A 23407-nucleotide genomic window follows, 5' to 3' on the forward strand; every position below is an offset into this window, starting at 1 on the left:
GGCTACTGCAGAGGACCGAAAGAAGCTGCAGAAGGTTGTAAATCTAGTCAGCTCCATCTTGGGTACTAGCCTACAAGTACCCAGGACATCTTCAGGGAGCGGTGTCTCAGAAAGGCAGCGTCCATTATTAAGGACCTCCAGCACCCAGGGCATGCCCTTTTCTCACTGTTACAATCAGGTAGGAAGTACAGAAGCCTGAAGGCACACACTCAGCGATTCAGGAACAGCTTCTTCCCCTCTGCTATCCGATTCCTAAATGGACATTGAATCTTTGAACACTACCTCACTTTTTTTTTTAAATATACAGTATTTCTGTTTTTGCACATTTTTATAATCTATTCAATATACATAATTGATTTACTTGTTTATTTATTATTACTGTTATTATTTTATTTATTATTTTTTTCTCTCTGCTACATTATGTATTCTATTGAACTGCTGCTGCTAAGTTAACAAATTTCACGTCACTTGCTGGTAATAATAAACCTGATTCTGATTCTGAGGTAGCAAAACTGAGTGGGAAGTTGGATGATTGGGAAGTTTTTAAAATCCAGCAAAAGGCAACTAAAAAAGCTACAAGAAGGGAAAAGATGGAATACGAGGGCAAGCTAGCCAATAATGTAAAGCAGGATACTAAAAGTTTTTTTCAGTTTTCTAAGTAATAAAAAGGAGGCGAGAGTTAATATTGGACTATTGGAAAATTATTCTGGTGAGATAGTAACAGGGGACAAAGAAATGGCAGATGAACTTAATCAGAACTTTGCTTCATTCTTTACTTTTGAAGACATTAGCTGTATGCCAGGGGTCTGAGTGTCAGGGAGAAGCAAGGAGTGCCATTGCTGTTACAAAGGAAAAAGTATTAAGCAAACTTAAAGGTCTTAATGTGGGCAAGTCACCTGGATCAGATGGACTACATCCCAGAGTCCTGAAAGGTTGCTGAAAAGATAATGGAGCACTTGGAGACTAAATTAGTCAAAGTGAGCATGGTTTCTGTAAAGGGATAGGTAGTGCTGAGGAAGCAATGATACTTCAGCAGGACTTAGACAAATTGGAAGAATGGGCAAAAAAGTGGCTGATGGAATACAGTGATAGGAAATGTATGATAATGCACTTTGGTAAAAGGAACAATAGTGCAGACTATTATCCAAATGGGAAGAAAATTCAAACATCAGAGATGCAAACGCACTTAGGAGAGACCATGTGCAAGTCTCCCAGAGGGTTAATTCACAGTCCCAGAAGGTTAATTCACAGTTTATATCTGTGGTAAAGAAGGCAAATGCAATATTAGACCATAAGACATAGGAGTAGAATTAGGCCATTTAGCCCATTGAGTCTCCTCCGCCATTCCATCATGGCTGATCTCAGATTCCACTCAACCCCATACACCTGCCTTCTCGCCATATCCTTTGATGCCCTGACCAATCAGGAAATGATCAACTTCTGCCTTAAATATACCAATGAACTTGGCCACCACTGCAGCTTGTGACAGAGCACTCCACAGATTTGCTACTCTCTCACTAAAGAAATTCTTCCTTAGCTGTGTTCTACAGGGTCGTCCCTCAGTTTTGAGGCTGTGCTCTCTAGTTCTGGATACCCCACCATAGGAAACATCCTCTCCACATCTACTCTACCTAGTCCCTTCAACAGGTTTCAATAAGATCCCTCCACCCCACCCCCAGCATTCTTCTAAATTCCAGTGAGGTTAAGCCCAAAGCTGCCAAACGCTCCTCATATGTTAACCTCTTTATTCCTGGAATCATCCTTGTGAACTCCTCTGGACTCTCTGCAATGACAACACATCCCTTCTGAGATTATGGGGCCCAAAACTGTTGACAATACTTCAAGCGCAACCTGAGTAGAGTCTTATAAACTGTCAGAATTATCTCCTTCCTTTTATATTCCATTCCCCTTGAAATAAACATTGCATTGGCCTTCAACATTGCCAACATTGCATTGGCCTTCTTTACCACAGACTCAACCTGTAAAATAACCTTCTGGGAGTCTTGCACGAGTCCCTCTGCACCTCTGATGTCTGAACCTTCTCCTCATTTAGATAATAGTCCACACTATTGTTCCTTTTACCAAGATGCATTACCATAAATTTCCCAACACTATATTCCACCTGCCACTTTTTTGTCCAATCTTCCAATTTGTCTAAGCCCTGCTGCAATCACATTGCTTCCTCAGCACTAGCTACCCCTCTGCCTAGCTTCATCTCATCCGCAAACTTTGCCACAAAGCCATCAATTCCATTATCTAGGTCACTGACAAACATTGTAAAAAGCAACAGTCCCAATACTGACCCAAGGAACACCACTGATCACCGGCAGCCAACCAGAAAAGGCTCCATTTATTCCCACTCGCTGCCTCCTGCCTGTCTGCAATTTCGCTATCCATGCCAGTATCTTCCCTGTAATGCCATAAGAGTTTATCATGTTAACTGAAAATAAACTAGACGGAATAACTTGAATGATAGCAATATGGTCCAGACATAAATAGGAGAAAATTCTCTATGATTATTCAAACTGCTGAGGGCCCTCTAACACAGGGTGAAGATAGAGGTTATCCCTCTGAACTGAGGCGGGTCGGTGCTCAGACCTCACTGTGGGAAGTCGGGAAAAATTTTCAAATGTTGCACGTTCAAAAATGTCTAGGGTGTGGTTATATGTCTTGGTTTACTGTTGAGAAGGGATTGCTTACTGTTTGGTTAGAAAAGGAGAGTGTTTTTTTTTCTACTAGAGAAAAATGCAAACTGAATTGGTAAAAATAATTTCCTATAATGTTAATGGGGTTTTGAATCCAATTAAAAGAAATAAGATTATGTCTAAATTGAAAAAAGAGAGGGAACAAATAGCTTTCCTCCAGGAAACACATATGAGCCAATCTGAACATGGAAAATTAAAAAGAATGGGCTTTAAGCATGTATTTTATTCATCATATAAATTGAGTCACAAAAGAGGGGTAGCTACTTTAATATCAAGTACTCCTAATTATGAACATATTTCAGAGACTAGAGACAAAGAAGGACGGTTCATAAAAATCACAGGAAGAATAGAAGGTACAGAAATAACATTGCTGAATGTTTATGCTCCTCCAGGTTGTGAATGGTCATTTTATAGACACATTTTTGACCTAATGGTCAGTTCTCAAGGGGTAGTAAATTGTGGAGGGAATTTTAATATTAGATTAAATCCTATATTAGATTCTTCAAGAATAGTTACTCAGAATAAACCTCTGACTCAGAAAGTGAATTCATTGATGGAGGAGTTAGGAATTATAGATGTCTGGAGGGAATTACACCCTACTAGTAAAGATTATACATATTACTCTTTCCCTCATTCAGCCTATTCAAGGATAGACTATTTCTTTATCTTTAATACAGATAGACTCAGGATAAAAAACTGTAATATTGCAACAATTGATCTGTCGGATCATAGCCCAGTCTCTATGTCTCTAATCCTGGAAAGGAAAATGAGGAAAACACTATGGAGGCTAAACTCACATATACTCAATAACCCGAAAGTAATGGAGAGATTAAGGGGAGAAATCAAAGAATATCTAGACCTTAATGACACGGGAGAAACATCACCAGTGATCTTATGGGATACATTGAAAGCCGTACTGAGAGGGAAAATTATTTCCATTCCCACTCACATGAAAAAAATCAATGCACAAATATTAGCAGACCTTCAAGGAAAATTAAAACAACTTCAAGTTGTAGATAGCAACAAAAGTAATTCAAATCGAAAACAGGAAATTAGGAAATTGCAAAGTGAAATTGACGATATTTATACGTTGGAAACTCAAAGAAATTTTCTTTACCTGAGACAAAAGAATTATGAAGTAGGAGGTAAATCAGCTAGATTATTAGCATATAAATTACGAAAACAACTAGCAGACAATACAATTCATAAAATAAAGAATCCAAAGACAAAGCTTGTGGAGAGTACAATAGGGAAAATTCAAGAGAGTTTTGAAACATATTATCGAGAGCTGTACTCCCAACCCCGGGCCCCCAATGAGCCCTATATAGACAGTGTATTGAATTTTTTAGATCTACCTAAACTTACAGATTTACAAAATGAAAGTTTATTAGAACCAGTAACTGTCAAAGAACTGAACGTGGCCATCTCTAGGTTAAAGGCTGGAAAGTCCCCGGGTTCTGATGGGTTTACCTCAGAGTGGTACAAGTCCCTGAAGACACAGTTAGCCCCATTACTACTTAACACCTTTAATTGGATCTTGCAGAGAGGAGAAACTCCACCTTCCTGGAGAGAAGCGATTATTTCAGTTATTCCTAAAGAGGGTAAAGATAAACTAGAATGTGGCAATTATCGACCAATTAGTGTTCTTAATTTAGATTACAAACTATTTACATCTATATTAGCGCGCAGATTGGAAAAGCTTTTACCTGGCCTAATCCACTTAGACCAGACTGGATTTATTCAACAAAGACAAACACAGGACAACATAAGCAGAACTCTGCACATATTAGAACAGGTTAATAAGAACGAGACAGAGACAATGGTAGTAGGATTGGACGCTGAGAAAGCTTTTGATTCGGTTAGTTGGCCATTCCTATACAGAGTTTTAGGAAGATTCAGCTTTCAAGAAAAGTTTATTAAAGTAATTCAGACTCTATATGACAGCCCTACAGCCCGAATTAAGATAAATGGGGACCTCTCTGACTCCTTCATCTTAGAGAGAGGTACTAGAAGGGATGCCCAATTTCTCCTCTCCTTTTTGCGCTATATATTGAACCGCTTGCCCAACTAATAAGACAGAGCGAAATCGTAAAAGGTATCAAGGTGGCAGGGATTGAACAGAAAGTGGCGTTATTCGCAGATGATGTTTTGGTCTATCTGAGTGAACCAGAAAAATCACTTATAGGATTGTTTACACTGTTGGATAACTTTGGGAAAATATCAGGTTATAAAATAAATGTAAAGAAAACGCAGGTTATGTCCCTAAATTATACACCATCCAAAAAATTTCAGGATACATATGATCTTAAGTGGGAAGCTAAATCATTAAAATATTTAGGAATAACCCTGCCGAAGGATCTTTCAACACTGTCACAGGTAAATTATGGGCCATTAATCTCAGAGATAAAAGCAGATATGCATAGATGGAATCTTATCCCCTTTTTAAGTTTAAATTCAAGGATAAATACTATAAAAATGAATATTCTTCCTCTGTTATTGTATCTTTTCCGTACTTTACCGGTGGAGGTGGATGATAATCAATTCAGGGAATGGGACAAATGGATTTCCCGCTTCATTTGGCAAGGAAAGAAACCTAGAATTCGATATAACACCTTACAGTTAGGCAAGGAAGGAGGAGGTATGGTTCTTCCTTGCCTGAGAAATTATTTTTATGCCTCACAGATAACCCCTCTGTTATATTGGTGTAATAGGGAATATAAGGCTAGATGGAAGGAAATAGAATTTGGATTAGTTGACAGTTTTCCTCTTCAGGCCTCAATAGCTGACAAAGGATTGATGGCCCAGTTGGAAAAATTTAAAAACGCTTGGATAAATCTTACATTAAAAGTATGGCAGAAGGTGGTTAATTCATGTGGAATTAATAACATGTTAAAACTCTTTAGATGGTGTGCATTTGATACTGAATTCCTTCCCAACAGAGGAGATAAAAGATTTGAGCTATGGATAAAGGAAGGTCTTACAACCTACCTCTCATTTATAGATAAAAGAGTACTACAAAGTTTCCAAATCCTGCGGGACAAACATGGCCTAGAACATAATGACTTTTTTAGGTACCTTCAAGTACGAAACTATGTTAACCAGAGTTGTAGATATACAGACCTATCAACAGTAGAATTAGAATTTTTCAAGATTCTGAATTCGGCTTGCAGTTCAATACCTAGTAAATCAGTTTCTCGATTATATAATGCACTCTCCCATGCTAAAAATGTAAATACACTGTATATTAAAGAGAAGTAGGAGAAAGAAGTGGGGTTGGTACTTTCAGAGGAGGCTTGGGGGAAAATCTGCAGCTTTCAATGGTCCTCGACTAATTCTTTGACTTGGAGAGAACATTGTTGGAAAAACATTATAAGATACTTCAAGGCCCCATATCAGGAAAAATATAAAGATACAAATGTGATGTGTTGGAGAAGGTGCGGCTCCAAGGAGGCAAATCATTTTCATATTTTTTGGGATTGCCCTAAATTAAGTCTATCTTGGGAAGGTATTCATAGAACATTAGTTAAGGTACTTAGGTCCCAGATACCTCTGAACTCTGAGACGCTCTATTTGGGGCATGTATTGTTTCTTGAACAGAAGGAAGATATAAAGTTGCTGCAGGCCCTCTTAGCGGTAAGTAAGAAATCAATCACTAGAAAATGGCTAAATCCAATACCACCTACATTAGAAGATTGGTACGAAATTATCTTGGAAATATTTAAAATGGAAAAGTTGACTTACTCCCTGAGAACTCAAAAAGAAAAATTTTATCAAATCTGGAATAAATGGATTGAATATATAACCCCAATGCGAGCAGACTTTAGATGACTCTCCTAATGATTTATGCTGCTCTTCTCATCAACACAGTAATATTGCTAACGTAAGCACCCCAGTCTAAATGTTTGTTTTTTTTGTTTTCTTTTGGAAAATAGAGAATTAACACAAGTAAAGGGAAAGATTTGGGAAAGGGATAAAAAAATGAAAAAATTAAGTAAATAAGTACATAGGGATTGGATAATTATGTCTGCGGGCAGGAGCAAGCATGAACAAATTAGGATATAAACACCTACAATGGTTGATACATAGGCTTATATACAACATTTTGGACCAGTGGAAATGGTCCAGAAGGGTTATATGGAAACTATTATTACCATTTTTCTTAACAACTAATTCCATTACATAGCCTAATAGGTTAGATTTACCACAGTACATAATTATCTATTTAAATGTTTATTTTCCTTTTATATCATCTCAATGTGTACTTAAGAATGTATAAATAATTGTAGTTTTATACATATAAAAAAAGGAAAAGGTTATATGTGTGAAAAAAGTACATGATATTTGCGAATTCCTTATCCAAATAAAAATAAAATTAAAAAAAAAAGTTTATCATGTTATACAGCCTTAGAACTTAGAACATAGAAATTTACAGCACATTACAGGCTCTTCGGCCCACAACGTTCCGCCGACCATGTAATCTACTCTAGAAATTGCCTAGAATTTGCCTAGTGCATAACCCTCTATTTTTTTAGGCTCCATGTGCCTTCTGAATGTCCTAGTAAGTGACATCCACTGCCTCTCCTTTGTCCACCTTACTTGATACTTCCTCGAAGAACTCTAACAGATTTGTCAGGCAAGATTTCCCTTTACAGAAACCATGTTGACTTTGACTTATTTTATCATTAGTCTCGAAGTACTTCGAAACCTCATCCTAAACAATAGACTCCAACACTTTCCCAACCACTGAGGTTAGGCTAACTGGCTTTCCTCCCTTCTTAATTAGTGGAGTGACATTTGCAATCTTTCAGTCCTCCAGGACCAGAATCAAGTGATTAAAAACACAGAAAACCTACAGCACAATGCAGGCCCTTCAGCCCACAAAGCTATGCCGAACATGTCCTTACCTTAGAAATAACCTAGGGTTACTCATAGCCATCTATTTTTCTAAGCTCTATGTACCTATCCAGCAGTCTCTTAAAAGACCCTATCGTTTCTGCCTCTACCACCATCGCCAGCAGCCCATTCTACGCTCTCCCCACTCTCTGCATAAAAAACTTACCCCGACATCTCCTCTGTACCTACTTCCAAGCACCTTAAAACTGTGCCCTCTCATGGTAGCCATTTCAGCCCTAGGAAAAAGCCTCTAACTATCCACATGATCAATGCCTCTCATCATCTTGTACACCTCTATCAAGTCAGCTCTCATCCTCCATCACTCCAAGGAGAAAAGGCCGAGTTGATTCTTGAACAATCACGACCAATGCATCCGTTATCTCTTTCAGGACTCTGGGATGTAGTCCATCTGGCCCAGGTGACTTATCCACATTAAGACCTTTGAATTTGCCTTGCATTTTTTCCTTTGTAATAGCAATGAAACTCACTCCTGCTCCGTGATATTCACGGACCTCTGACATACTGCTAGTGTCTTCCACAGTGAAGGCAGATGCAAAGTACCCATTAAGTTCATCTGCCATTTCTTTGTCCCCCATTACTATCTCACCAGCATTATTTTCCAGTGGTCCAACATCAACTCTCACCTCCCTTTTACTCTTTATATAACTGAAAAAAACTCTTGGTATCCTGCTTTATATAATAGGCTAGTCTGCCCTCGTGTTTCACCTTTTGCCTTCTTACAGCTTTTTTAGTTGTCTTTTGTTAGAAATACTGGCATTTATTTCAAGGGAAATAGAATATAAAAACAAGGAGATAATGCTGAAGCTTTATAAGTCACGAGTCAGGCCGCAATTGGAGTATTGTCAACAGTTTTGGACCCCTTATCTCAGAAAACGTACATTGTAATTGGAAAGTGTCTACAGCAGGTTCACAAGGATGACTCTGGGAATGAAGGGGCTAACAATAAGGAGCGTTTGGCAGCTTTGGACCTGATTTCACTGAAATTTAGAAGAATGTGGTGGGTTCTCATTGAAACCTACCCAATGTTGAAAGGTGGATGTGGAGAGGATGCTTCCTCTGGTGTGGGTATCCAGAACTAAAGGGCACAGCCACAAAATTGAGGAGCGACCTTTTAGAACAGAATTAAGTAGGATATTTTTTGGTGAAGAGTGGTGAATCTGCGGAATGCTCCACTACAGACCACGGTTGAGGCCAAGTCCGTGTATATACTTACAGCGATAGTTGATAGATTCCTGATTGGTCTGGGCATCAAGGGATACGGTGAGAGGGCAGGTGTATGGGGTTGAATGGGATCTGGGATCAGCCATGATGAAATGGCAAGTGGATTTGATGGGCTAAATGGCCTAATTCTGCTCCTATGTCTTATGGGCTTATGGACACCAGCTCCCTAATGCATGGTTCAACCCCAACACTCCAGCCCAAGGGATTCACCATCCACCACATGGACTAGATAGCAACATTGGGTGAATGCAAAGGTGGGGGATTGGCTTAACTCAGTATGGTGCACAAATGTGGTGGTTCTGTTTCAGTCTTACTCCCTCAGCCTGGACCATTTAGCAGTAAAATGTCATCCATTCTACCTGCCGAGTGAATTCTCTCCTGTCATTCTCATAGCAATGTACATTCCACCTCTGGCAAATGTCAAGCTGCCCCGACAGAACTGCACCCTAATGCCTTCCAATCATTACAGGGACTTTAACTTGAAGAAGTCTCTGACAAACTACAATCTGCAGAACCAGAAGAGCCGATATATTTGATCACTGTTACACAACCATCAATAATGCTTACTGTGCCATCCCATACCTACACTTTGGCAAATCAGATCACCTGGCTGTACTTCTACTCCCAGTATACAGCACAGAGAGTGAAGACCACAGCACCGGTGGTGAAGGCTGTAAAAGTGTAGTCAAGGGAGGCAGATGAGCATTCACATTACTGTTTTGAATCACTATCAAGTCACAAAAACTTAGCTTGCAGGTACAACAGGTTATTAAGAAGGCAAACTGAATGTTGGCCTTCATTGCTAGAGGGATTGAATTCAAGAGCAGGGAGGTCATGCTGCAACTATACAGGGTACTGGTGAGGCCGCACCTGGAGTACTGTGTGCAGTTCTGGTCTCCATACTTGAGGAAGGGTATACTGGCTTTGGAGGTAGTGCAGAAGAGGTTCACCAGGTTGATCCCAGGGATGAAGGGGTTAACCTGTGAGGAGAGACTGAGCCACCTGGGACTATACTCCCTGGAGTTCAGAAGAATGAGAGGGGATCTTATAGTAACATACAAAATTTTGAAAAGGACAGATAAGATAGAAGTAGGAAAGTTGTTCCCATTGGTAGGTGAGACTAGAACGAGGGGACATTGCCTCAAGATTCAGGGGAGAAGATTTAGAACGGAGATGATGAAAAACTGTTTTTCCCAGAGACTGGGAAATCTGTTGAATTCTCTGCACAGGGAAGCAGTTGAGGCTTCTTCACTAAGTATATTTAAGAAACTGTTAGATAGGTTTCTACATAGTAGGGGAATTAAGGGTTATGGGGAAAAGGCAGGTAGATGGAGCTGAGTTTATGGACAGATCAGCCATAATCTTACTGAATTGCGGGGCAGGTTCAATGGGCTGGATGGCCTACTCCTGCTCCTATTACTTATGTTCTTATGTAATATATTGAACCATATTCAGGAATTCATATTCAGATCTGAATGAATATGCCAAGCCCTCACTGACTCATCAAGACCTGCATGGATAAGTGTGTGCCTTTGAGAATATACCATAAGAACATAAGAAATAGGAGCAGGAGTAGGCTATCTGGCTTGTCGAGCCTGCTCCTCCATTCAATGAGATCACAGCTGTCTGGCCATCATCTCCACCTACCTGCCTTTTCCCCATAGCCCTTACTATGCAAAACTCTATCAAATCTTATCTTAAACATATTTACTAAGGTAGCCTCCACTGCTACATTGGGCAGAGAATTCCACAGATTCACCACTCTCTGGGAAAAGCAGTTCCTCCTCATTTCTGTCCTAAATCTACTCCCCTGAATCTTGAAGTTATATCCCCTAGTTCTAGTCTCACCTAATAGTAGAAACAACTTTCCTGCCTCCATCTTATCTACCCCTTTCATAATTTTATATGTTTCTTTAAGATCTCCTCTCATTCTTCTGAATTCCAGCGAGTGCAGGCCCAGGCGGCTAAATCTCTCTTCATAGTCTAACCCCCTCATCATTGGAATCAACCTGGGGAACTTCCTCTGCACCGCCTCCTAAACCAGTATATCCTTCCTTGAGTAAGAGGACCAGAATTGCACGCAGTACTCTAGGTGCGGCTTCACCAGGGAGTATGGCCTCAGCAGTACTCTGTACAATTGCAGCATAACCTCCCTGCTCTTAAGTTCAATCCCTCTAGCAACGAAGGCCAACATTCCATTTGCCTGCTTGATAGCCTGCTGCACTTGCAAACCAACCTTTTGTGATTCATGCACAATCACTCCCATGTCCCTCTGCATGGCAGCATGCTACAATTTTTTGTCATTTAAATAATAATCTACGGGCCAGCTGGTGGCACAATGACATCAGCACCGAACTCTGGAATGGAGGTTCCCGGGTTCGAACCCAGTCGGAGCCGTTCCTGAGTATGCTTTCCATCCATGCCCGGTTGAGTGTCAAGATCGCAACTCAACCTCGTAAAATAAAGGGAAAAATACTGCAAAATGTCTGTGTGAGGAGTGGCATGCCACACAGTCTCTCTCCCTCGCTTCGCGCCCTGTAAAGGCATGAAAAGGACATCGTCCCGCCAACATCGCACACACACACAGACGCACACGCCAAAATAGATAAATAAATAATCCATCTACTCTTTAATTTTTCCTTCCAAAGTGAATGACCTTGCATTTAGCAACATTGTACTCCATCTGCCAGACCCTTGCCCACTCACTTATCTATACCTCTCTGCAGACTCTCCGCATCTTCTGCACAATTTGCTTTTCCACTCAATTTAGTATCGTCCGCAAATTTAGAAACACTACACTCGGCCCACTCTTCCAGATTGTTAATGTATACCATGAATAATTGCGGGCCTAGCACTGACCCTTGCAGCACACTGCTCACCACTGATTGTCAACCAGAGTAACAGCCACATATCCCGACTCTCTGGTTAACCAATCCTTTATCCATGCTAATACATCACACCCCCCCCCCAACTCTATGCAAACATGCACAAACCAGAAGTACCAGATGAACAAGGATATTTGCAGTCTGCTGAGGGCTAGATCTATGGCAATTCAAACTGGCAATCTAGAATCCCACAAGAGGTCCAGGTGCGAATTATAGAAGGTCATTGTGAGAGTGAAAAGACAATTCTGTGTGAAATTCGAGACACAACTGGACGCATGACAGCTAGAGCAGGGTTTGTATGCCATTATTTCACTAATGCACTGAGACAAAACCTAACAGCATAATTGACAGTGATGTTTCACACCCTAATGAGTTCAACACATTCATGCATACTACACTCATGCAAATCCACATAGCACCTGGTGACCCTGTGACCTCTGTCTTGGAGGACAATGTCAGAGCATCCTTCAAGAATTCTCAAGGCATCAATCCTTGACAGTGTACCTCACAGGGCATTAAAGATCTGCGCCAACCACCTGGTGGGAGGGTTCAAGGACATCCTCAACCTCTCACTGCTACTTCAGAAGGGCATCAATCATACCAAAGCCAAAAAAGAGCAGAATGAGCTGCCTCAACCACTATCAACTTGCATGGCAGACAGACATCTACTGCTATAAAGTGCTTGAAGAGGCTAGTTATGGCTAGAATTATCTCTTAACAGCAAATACCTGGATCTGCTGCAATTTGACCACCACCACCACAACAGGCCAACAGCAGACAATCTCACCGGCTCTCCACTCTGCTCAGCAGTACCTAGGTAGCAACAAAATAGACATCAGGCTATATACCTCGGTATATGTCAATATCATCATCCCGTAAGCATAGAAGTTGCCTCAACCACTATCAATCTGTATAGCACACAGATATATACCGAAATCTCTGCAACAAGATCCTTGACTTCTTCATCAGGAGACCACAGTCAGTACAGATTGGTGATAACATCTCTTCCTCGCTGACAATCAACACAGGCCCACTGCTCTACTCACTGCATTCATGACTGTGTAGCTAAGCACAGCTCAAACACCATCTATAAGTTTGCAGACGACATCACTGAATCTTAAGGTAGCAACAAATAGGCTCATACAAGTGAGATAGATATCTGGTTGAGTGATATCGCAACAAAAACCTCATGAAAAGAAATTGATTGTGGACTTCAAGAAGGGGAAGTCAGAAGAACACACATCAGTTCTCATTAAGGAGTCAGCAGTGGAAAATGCAAGCAGCTTGACGTTCCTGGTCATCTGCATATTTGAGGATCTGACCTATATCCAACACTTTGATGGAATCATGAAAAAAGCATGCCTGTGGCTTACTCATTAGGAATTTGAAGAAATTTGGTACTGTATGTCACCAAAGATTCTTGCAGATTACTAGATGTACAGTGGAGAGCATTCTGACTGATTACATCACACTTGGTATGATGGCTCCAATGCAAAGGACAGCAAGAGGCTGCAGAGGATTGTAGATTCAGCCAGCTCCATCACAAGCATACCCCCCTCTACTATCAAGGACCTCTTCAAGAGGCGGTACCTCAGGGCAGCTGCATTTATCACTAAGGACCCTCAATATCCAGGATATGCCCTCCTCTCCTTAGAGAGGAAGTACAAGAGCCTGAAGATCCTTACTCTGTGATTCAGCAACAAGTTCTTCTGCTCTATCATGGATATCTGAATGGCCCATGAACACAACCTCATTTTTTGCATTACTTACTTATTTGTTAATTTATCAAAGACAATATATTAGCAAAATAATTTTTACCCTAATGTTACCATATACCACCTTAAGAATCATTTTCTTGTAGGAAAATAAAGAAATACAAGAGAATTTATGAAAAACTAAACAGCGAATAAACAAAGAATGACAAACTACCACCCCAACCTCTTTACTGAGCTATTGTTGTATCTAATTGGCTAGCACACGTGGAATTCATGTGATCCAACCCTACCATAAGCAACTTAATCAAATGCCTTACAAATCTACATACGCAATATCAAACCCCTCCCTTGCCTTGGACGATCCTCAATTTTACAGTAAATTAAGCATTTTTAACGTAATATCAGATGAACCTTTAGGTCCCAAGACTTCAATTCCCACTGGGTTGGGAGATATTACTTTTCAGGAATAAAAAGTGGGCATGTGAAGGTAGTATCATTGTATATTTATTGAGAAACAAACAAAAAGATACTATTCACAGGAGTTCCCAACCTTTTATATGCCATAGACCGACATCATTAAGCAAGGGGTCCGTCTATGGACCCTAGGTTGGGAATCCCAGCCCTAGAAGGCAGATGGTTATTCCTTCATCCCTATTTCTCACTTTAAAAAATAGGGAAGATTTAAATCTATAAGTAGTACATGCAGAACACATGCCAAAACATTAACACACCTTGTGGCAAGGATCCACAGAACATATTTCACTGATATCGAGGTCGTGCAAAGACATCAAGAGTTCTGCCCGCAGAGTACAATAATGTACATTCCTTGTCCGTAGAAACAGAGTACGTAGGAACTGGAGAACCATGTCATACAACTTCACATTTTTCCCAATCATGTTGGTTAATTTCTGAACTACCTAGATACACAAAAAAATACAGAAGTGTTAGAATAGTACAAAGCACAACAGGTTTTCTCAAATACTTCTAGTCACAGAAAGCGAGCTATACAGCATGGAAACAGGCCCTTTGCCCCATCTGGTCCATGCCAACAAAGTTGCCTAACTGAGCTACACCCACTTGCCTGCATTTGGCCCATATTCTGACAAACATTCCAATCCATGTAATTGTCCAAGTGCCTTTTAAATGTTGCATTAACACTCACCTAGACCACCTCTTCTACCAGTTCGTTAATATGTTCCATATACTCGCATCCAGCATGCAGAAAAAGTTGCCCCTCAAGTCCTTTTTAAATCTTCACCCCCTTACCTTAAACCTTGCCTTCTAGTTTTGGACTACCCTACCCTGAGGAAAAGAATTTAGCTACTAACCTTATCTATGCCCACATAAATTGTAAAAGAGAGGCGAGAGTGGATATTGGACTGCTGGAAAACGATGCTGGAGAGGTAGTAATGGGGGAACAAAATGGTGGATGAACTGAATAACTATCTTGTGTCAGTCTTCACTGTGGAAGACACTAGCAGTATGGTGGAAGTTCCAGCTGTCAAGGATCATGAAGCATGTGAAGTTACCATAATGAGAGAGAAGGTCCTTGGGAAATTGAAAGGTCTGAAGGTAGATAAGACACCTGGACCAGATGTACACCCCAGAGTTCTGAAACAGGTAACTGAAGAGATTGTGGAGGCATTAGTAATGATCTTTCAGAATCACTGTAATAAAGAACTGTCTTCAGCGAAAAGAAAAACAAGGAGTTCTGCAACAGATGGTATGGCCTCCACAGAGCCCTGATCTCAACATCATCGAGACTGTCTGGATTACCTGAAGAGACAGAACTGAGACAGCCAAAGTCTGCAGAAGAACTGTGGCAAGTTCTCCTAGATGTTTGGGAAAAACCTACCAGCCAATTTTCTGATAAAACTTAATAACAGTATACCTACAAAAACTGATGGAGCTTTAAAGGCAAAGGGTGGTCACACCAAATATATAGCTCATTTAACAGCTTCTACTCCTATGACATAAAGATCATCACAAGGCACAGCAACCTCTCCCTCACTTCCCCTAATAACCTGACGTATATCCTGTCTGGCCCCAGAGACTTATCAATTCTAATGTTTTTCAAAGGTTCCAGCACATCCTCTTTCTTAACGTCAACATATTCCAGCATATCAGCCTGTTTTACACTATCCTCACATTTTCAGTGACCTCTGTCATTGGTAAATACTGAAGTGAAGTATTCATTAAGGATCTCTCTAAACTCCTCCGACTCCAGGCACATTTTCTCTTTTATCCCTGAACAGTCCTCCATAAGTGATTTTTTTTCCTACTGTGTTTGGACAGGACCAACTTGCTTGAAGGTGGTTGCACATAATAATTCTTGTTCATTTTATACAACAAGAAACTGTTGGATTTGAAAATTGATATCACCTCATTTGTAGGGAGAGCATCCTAGATATTTATGGATTCCAGGGAACACCAAACAGAGACATTGAAAAATATTGTCATACACACCCTTGAAGCGTCCATTAAAAGTCAAACCATTGAAATGCCTTCCTTCTGTGCTATCAACAGTGAGGTAGAGTGTAATGAAAATCCTTCTTAGAGCAGCATCACCAGTACCATAAATAATTGTGAACTTCTACGCAAGTAACAATTAATAATTGCATGCTTTTGATAATAAACTATTCTAATCTGTACCTCTCCCTGACGTCTTGTTTTGGGGGATGCCGAGAAAAAGTTATGCAAGACTGACAGTTCACTGCTGAAGAGAGCATTTTCTTTCTCAATAATGTACTGTTTCAACAAAGGGGAGACTTCATCTCCAAACAACGCCTGGTTGTCTTGCCAGATCTGACGTTTAACCTCTGTGGCACAGATTTTGTAGAGTTCCTTATCTGCCATCACCAGTTTCAGCTTTTCTTCTGGCACCTATATCAAACGATACAAGACAGGACTATTAGGATAAAGCAAGGCAAACATATAAAAAAAAGCTAGAGGTAAGATTTCTGGGTGCCCAGCATTCATGTCTAAAATTCTTCTCTCCATGAATTCTTTCAAACAATAATTTGAATATTTTAATAACAAAATTATGGAAAAGAATCAGAGGTTCTGATCATTTCAGTGATCATATGATAAAAAAGAAGAATAAGGTTCTGAAACAAAGTAAGAAACAAGGTCATAGATTAAAGAACAGGGCATTGAAAAGTTGTAATCACTGGATTAATTCCAAAAATGTGACTGCGAATGTAGGAATAGGAGGAAAGTTCAGATGAATGTGTGTCCAACAGTACAGTGTAGAAGAGAGGACTTCAGATATCTGGTAAACGTGGAAAACATACAGCACAATACAGGCCCTTCAGCTCACAAAGTTGTGCCGATTATGTCCCTACTTTAGTACTACCTAGACTTTACCCATAGCCCTCTATTTTTCTAAGCTCCATGTAGCCATATAGGAGTCTTAAAAAACCCTATCGTTTCCGCCTCTACCACTGCCGCCAGCAGCCCATTCCATGCACTCACCACTCTCTGCATAAAAAAATTACCCCTGACACCTCCTCTATACCTACTTCCAAGCACCTTAAAACTATGTATGCCCTCTCGTGCTTGCCATTTCAGCCCTGGGGAAAGCCTCTGACAATCCACACGATCTATGCGTCTCATTATCGTGTACATCTCTCTCAGGTCACCTCTTATCCTCCGATATTCAGACAGTTATACAACACGGAAACAAGACCTTCAGTCCAACTTGTCCATGCCAACCAACAGTCTTAATCCCATCTGGCTGCATTTGGCCCATACCCCTCTAAACATAGAAACATAGGGTAGGAGTAGGCCATTCAGCCCCTTGAGCCTGCACCGCCATTCAGTATGATCATGGCTGATCATCCAACTCAGAACCCTGTACCTGCCTTCTCTCCATACCCCCTGATCCCTTTAGCCACAAGGGCCATATCTAAATCCCTCTTAAATGTAGCCAATGAACTGGTCTCAACTGTTTCCTGTGGCAGAGAATTCCACAGATTCACCACTCCCTGGATGAAGAAGTTTTTCCTAATCTCAGTGCTAAAAGGCTTCCCCTTTATCCTCAAACTGTGACGCTCAAAGCTTCCCTATTTACAATACTCAGCAGATGATAACACATTTGTGGGAAGAGAAACAGTTAATGTTTTGAATCAGTGATAGTTCAAAGGTTGGAAATTACTGGGAAAAAAATTGAGTGCCAAGATTATTCAAAAAGGCAGACATTACTCAAACAGAGTTAGCAGATTTAGGTCTGCATTTAATTGACATTTTTGAAGAGGTTAACAAAATGTATTCATTTTGTGCTGAGATCCTTACTGCATGTTATTTACATTGAAATTTGGGTAAGATTGCAGCGAAGTACGATTAGGAAGTTTGCAGCATAATTGTCGATGGTGTGGAGGATAGTTGGCAGTAAGTACAAAGCAAAGGAGTTGGAAATTAATTCTAGTATTTGTGAGCAGCAGTTTGAGTATTGAGGAGCAATAATCCTGAAGGTGTATTGAGGAGTAATAATCTTGAAGTATTGAAGAGTAATAATCTTGAAGGAGTATTGAGGAGTAATAATCTTGAAGGAGTACTAAGAAACAGATAGATGTCAATGTACAAGTCCAAGACCTCTGAAAGTGACAACACAGTTGGTGACGAATCTTGAATAAGTTGATATATTTATATAAAATGTAATTTGAACATAGAACATAGAAATCTACAGCAGATTATCGACACCCAATTGCCCACCATTGAAAATATCTACCATAAACGCTGCCTGGGCAGGGCGAAAAACATTATCAAGGATGCACCTCACCCTAACCATGGACTTTTTACTCTCCTCCCATCCAGTAGGCGCTACAGGAACCTCCGTTCCCGCACCAGCAGGCACAGGAAGAGCTTCTTCTCTGAGGCTGTGACCCTGCTAAACCTCACATCACAGCGCTAAACAGTATTGCACCCATATTGTACTGTCTCAGTACTTTTATATTTGTGTGCTGTAGCACTTACTTTTTATTCGCAGTTATTTTGTAAATTACACTATTCATTGCATTTCTGGTTAGATGCTAATTGCATTTCATTGGCTTTGTATCTGTACTTGGCACAATGACAATAAGGTTGAATCTAATCTAATTATAGGCCCTTCAGCCCACAATGTTGTGCTGACCATGTAAATCTACTCTAGAAACTGCCTAGAATTACCCTACATGGTTCTCCATTTTCCTAAGCTCCATGTACCTATCTAAGAGTCTCTTAAAAGATCTTATTGTATCCGCCTCCACCACCGTCACTGGCAGTGCATTCCACACATCCACCACTGTCTGTATGAAAAACTTAACCCTAACATCCCCTCTGTACCAACTTCTAAGCTCCTTAAAACTATGCGCCCTCATGTTAGCCATTTCAGCCCTGGGAAAAAGCCTCTGGCTACCCACATAATCAATGCCTCTCATCATCTTATACACCTCTATCACGTCACCTCTCATCCTCTGTTGCTCCAAGGAGAAAGGGCCAAGTTCCCTCAACCTATTCTCATAAGGTGTGCTCTTCAATCCAGGCAACATCCTTGTAAATTTCCTCTGCACTCTATGATATCCATATCCTCCCTGTAGTGAGGTGGCCAGAAATGAACACAGTTCTCCAAGTGGGGACTGTCTAAGGTCTTATATAGCTGTAACATTACCTCATGGCTCTTGAACTCTTGATGAATGCCAACACACCTGTTATCAATGAAGTGCTGAAGGGAGCCCTCATAAACTAGTTTAAAATATAAGAGCAGGGAGGTTATGATACAACTTTACAAAGCACTGGCTTGGCCATATCTGGTGTACTGCTTACAGTTCTGGTCTTCACACTGTGGAAAAAACATGATGGCACAGCTGAGGGTGGACAGGAGATTCACTAGGACAATGCCTGGGCTGGAGAGTTTCAATTAAGAGGACATATGAGATGGCTTAGGCAGAGGAGGCTGAAGAGAGACTTGATAAAGGTTATAAAATGGTGAGGAACTTTAACAGGGTAGATAATATAAAACTTTTCATACAGCAGAGGCATCTACAACTAAAGGGCACTGGTTTAAGGAAAGGGCTAGGAAGTTTAAGAGGGGGATCTGAGAAAGAACTTTTTCTACTGACAGAGTCGTTGAATCTGAAATGTACTGTGTGCGGGGTGGCAGAAGCAGGTACACTCACGTTTAAAAAGGATCCAGGTGAACATCTGAGTTGTCAATACAGAGAAGGCTGCAGGCCAAGTGTGGGTAAATGGGTTAATATTGATAGGTACCTGATAGTCAGCTGAGAAATGGTGGGTGGCAGAACCTCTTTTGATGCCGTATGACTATGACTCTAAAGACTCTTAAATCTGGGTCCAATAACAATTTATCACTTTTCTCAAAACAACGCTCCTGACCTTAGGCAAATGTTTCATCACACACATTACAACAGGTTGTATCGAAGGCACTTTAACCAATGGAAAGCATTTCCCCAGCAGATCTTCCAGCTTGTTGTACCTGAGGACAAAATTATTAGAATTTTGTTATTGATTACAGTTCTTCCTTCAATACTATTATTTCAAGCAAACTTGATGAGCAACTACCTGGATTAAAAACCATTTTTTAAAAACACATTTTCAAGTAATTATTTAAGTAGGGTGTGAAGTCTTTACTTTTAGCCAATTTAAAAAAAACACGGGAGGCCTACCTCAGAAAATTTTTTTTTTTACATTTTTCTCCATTAGAACTCATGCCGACAATAAATACCAGACATTCAGAATTTAGATAATTGTGAGGTGATGCATTTTGAAGGTACTAATGAGGCTAGGTCATACACCATGAAGTCCTATGAAGTACTGAGGAACAGAAGGACCTTGGTCTCCATCAGTTGGGGCACTGAGTAAGAAGGTTATGAGCCAATTTTATAAAACATTGGTCAGATCTCATCTGGAGTACTGTTTGTACTTCTGGCCACTAGCCTCTTTGAAGGACGTAATAGTAGACCATTAGGCCCTTCAAGCCAGCACCGCCATTCACTGTGATCATGGCTGATCATCCACCATCAGTACCCCGTTCCCGCCTTATCCCCATATCCCTTGACGCCACAATCTTTAAGAGCTCTATCTAACTCTTTCTTGAAAGCATCTAGAGAATTGCCCTCCACTGCCTTCTGAGGCAGAGCATTCCACCGATCCACAACTCTCTGGGTGAAAAAGCTTTTCCTCAACTCCGTTCTAAATGGCCTACCCCTTATTCTTAAACTGTGGCCTCTGGTTCTGGACTCCCCCAACATCGGGAACATGTTTCTTGCCTCTAGCGTGTCCAATCCCTTAATAATCTTATATGTTTCAATCAGATCCCCTCTCAGCCTTCTAAATTCCAGTGTATACAAGCCCAGTCGCTCCAATCTTTCAACATATGACAGTCCCGCCATCCCAGGAATTAACCTCGTGAACCTACGCTGCGCTCCCTCAATGGCAAGAACGCCCTTCCTCAAATTTGGAGACCAAAACTGCACACAATACTCCAGCAACACACATCAAAGTTGCTGGTGAACGCAGCAGGCCAGGCAGCATCTGTAGGAAGAGGTGCAGTTGACGTTTCAGGCCGAGACCCTTCATCACAATACTCCAGGTGTGGTCTCACAAGGGCCCTGTACAACTGCAGAAGGACCTCTTTGCTCCTATACTCAACTCCCCTTGTTATGAAGGCCAACATGCCATTAGCTTTCTTCACTGCCTGCTGTACCTACATGCTTACTTTCAGTGACTGATGAACAAGGACACCTAGATCTCATTGTACTTCCCATTTTCCTAACCTGACACCATTCAGATACTAATCTGCCTTCCTGTTCTTGCCACCAAAGTGGATAACCTCACATTTACCCACATTAAACTGCATCTGCCCACTCACCCAACCTGTCCAAGTCACCCTGCATTCTCATAACATCCTCCTCACATTTCACACTGCCACCAGCTTTGTATCATCTGTAAATTTGCTAATGTTACTTTTAATCCCTTCATCTAAATCATTAATGTATATTGTAAATAGTTGCGGTACCCCACTAGTCACTGCCTGCCATTCTGAAAGTGACCCATTAATCCCTACTCTTTGTTTCCTGTCCACCAACCAATTTTCTATCCATGTCAGTAGCCTATCCCCAATACCATGTGCTCCAATTTTACCCACTAATCTCCTATTTGGGACCTTATCAAAGGCTTTCTGAAAGTCCAGGTACACAACATCCACTGGCTCTCCCTTGTCCATTTTCATAGTTACATCCTCAAAAAATTCCAGAAGACTAGTCAAGCATGATTTCCCCTTTGTAAATCCATGCTGACTCGGACCGATCCTGTTACTGCTTTCCAAATGTGCCGCTATTTCATCTTTTATAATTGACTCCAGCATCTTCCCCACCACTAATGTCAGGCTAACTGGTCTATAATTCCCTATTTTCTCTCTCCCTCCTTTCTTAAAAAGCAGGATAACATTAGCTACCTTCCAATCCACAGGAACTGATCCTGAATCTATAGAACATTGGAAAATGATTACTAATGCGTCCACGATTTCTAGAGCCACCTCCTTAAGTACCCTGGGATGCAGACCATCAGGCCCTGGGGATTTATCAGCCTTCAGTCCCATCAGTCTATCCAACACCATCTTCTGACTAATGTGAATTTCCTTCAGTTCCTCCATTGCCCTAGGTCCTCTGGTCACTATTACATCTGGGAAATTGTTTGTGTCTTCCCTAGTGAAGACAGTTCCAAAGTACCTGTACCAAAGTACTGGAGAGAGTGCAGAAAAAAAAAATCACCAGGATGTTTCTTAGGTTGGACTGTTCTGAGTTTGAGGACTGAAGAGTCATACTGTATGGAAAAAGGCATTTCAGTTCAATTGGTCCATGCCATTCAAGATTCCCATCTATGCTAGTCCTATTTGACCCATACCTCTCTGAAGTTTCCAGATCCACAGAGTGCCCTTTAAGCATTGTTAGTGTACCTGCCACAATCACTTCCTCTGGCAGCTCATTCTATATACAGAGCACTCTCTGGGAGAAAATATTACTCATCAGGTCCTTCTTATTAAATATTTCCCTTCTTGACCTAAACCTATCCCACTCTTGTTTGATTATCAACCCGATGTGCATTCAGTCTATTTATACCCCTCCTGATTTTATACACCTCTATAATCCTCCTCATTATCCTACGCTGCAGTGAATGGTATCCCGGCCTGCACATGGCTCTCCATAAATCAGTGCCTTGTGTTTTGGCAAAATCCTTGTAAATCTCCTTCACCCTCTTACCAGCTGAATGGCATCTTGCTCATCAGAGCAATGTGACCAAAACTAAACATGACATTCCAAATGATGTCTTACCAACACCTTGCATGATTGCAACAGAACATTCCACCCCATCTAAACCCCTCACTCCAGGGACACGCCAATCGATATTTGGGAAATTAAAATCTCCCACCACAACAACCCTGTTATTATTACACCTTTCCAGATTCTGCCTCCCTATCTGCTCCTCGATGTCCCTGTTACTAATGGGTGGTCTATAAAAAACACCCAGTAGAGTTATTGACCCCTTCCTATTCCTAACTTCCACCCACAGAGATTCCGTAGACAATCCCTCCATGTCTTCCTCCTTTTCTACGGCCGTGACACTACCTCTGAACAAAGTGCCATGCCCCCACCTCTTCTGCCTCCCTCCCTGTCCTTTCTGAAATATTTAAAGCCTGGCATTCAAAGTAACCATTCCTGCCCTGAGCCATCCAAGTCTCTATAATGGCCACAACATCATAGCTTCCTGCTATAAAAATGACATTAATCTGAGTCTGAATAAGGTTGGATCAAAGCACTGGAACTCCCTACTTCACAATGCCATGATAGTTGCTTTATCACCTTGCAGAGGTTTAACCGGCAGATCGCCATTGTCTAAGACTGACAATAAATTCTAGCCTTGTCAGCAATATCTTCTGACTACGCATAACTTCTGCTTGATATACTGAAAT

General features: G+C 40.9%; 1 protein-coding gene across 2 annotated transcripts in view; it reads right to left on the bottom strand.

Annotated features, from left to right (window-relative positions):
* The window catches only part of nelfb (negative elongation factor complex member B), a 122048-nt gene that overhangs the window by 93351 nt on the left and 5290 nt on the right, over positions 1 to 23407 (bottom strand). For both annotated transcript variants that reach the window (XM_072239887.1, XM_072239889.1), the window contains exons 3-5: positions 19813 to 19912; positions 16093 to 16323; positions 14172 to 14357 (exon numbers count right to left, since the gene is read on the bottom strand). In XM_072239887.1, coding sequence (XP_072095988.1) covers positions 14172 to 14357; positions 16093 to 16323; positions 19813 to 19912 — 517 coding nt within the window. The remainder of the gene's footprint in view (positions 1 to 14171; positions 14358 to 16092; positions 16324 to 19812; positions 19913 to 23407) is intronic.

The sequence above is a fragment of the Mobula birostris genome, chromosome 22 (genome assembly GCF_030028105.1).
Source record: "Mobula birostris isolate sMobBir1 chromosome 22, sMobBir1.hap1, whole genome shotgun sequence".
In the NCBI taxonomy this organism is placed as follows: domain Eukaryota; kingdom Metazoa; phylum Chordata; class Chondrichthyes; order Myliobatiformes; family Myliobatidae; genus Mobula; species Mobula birostris.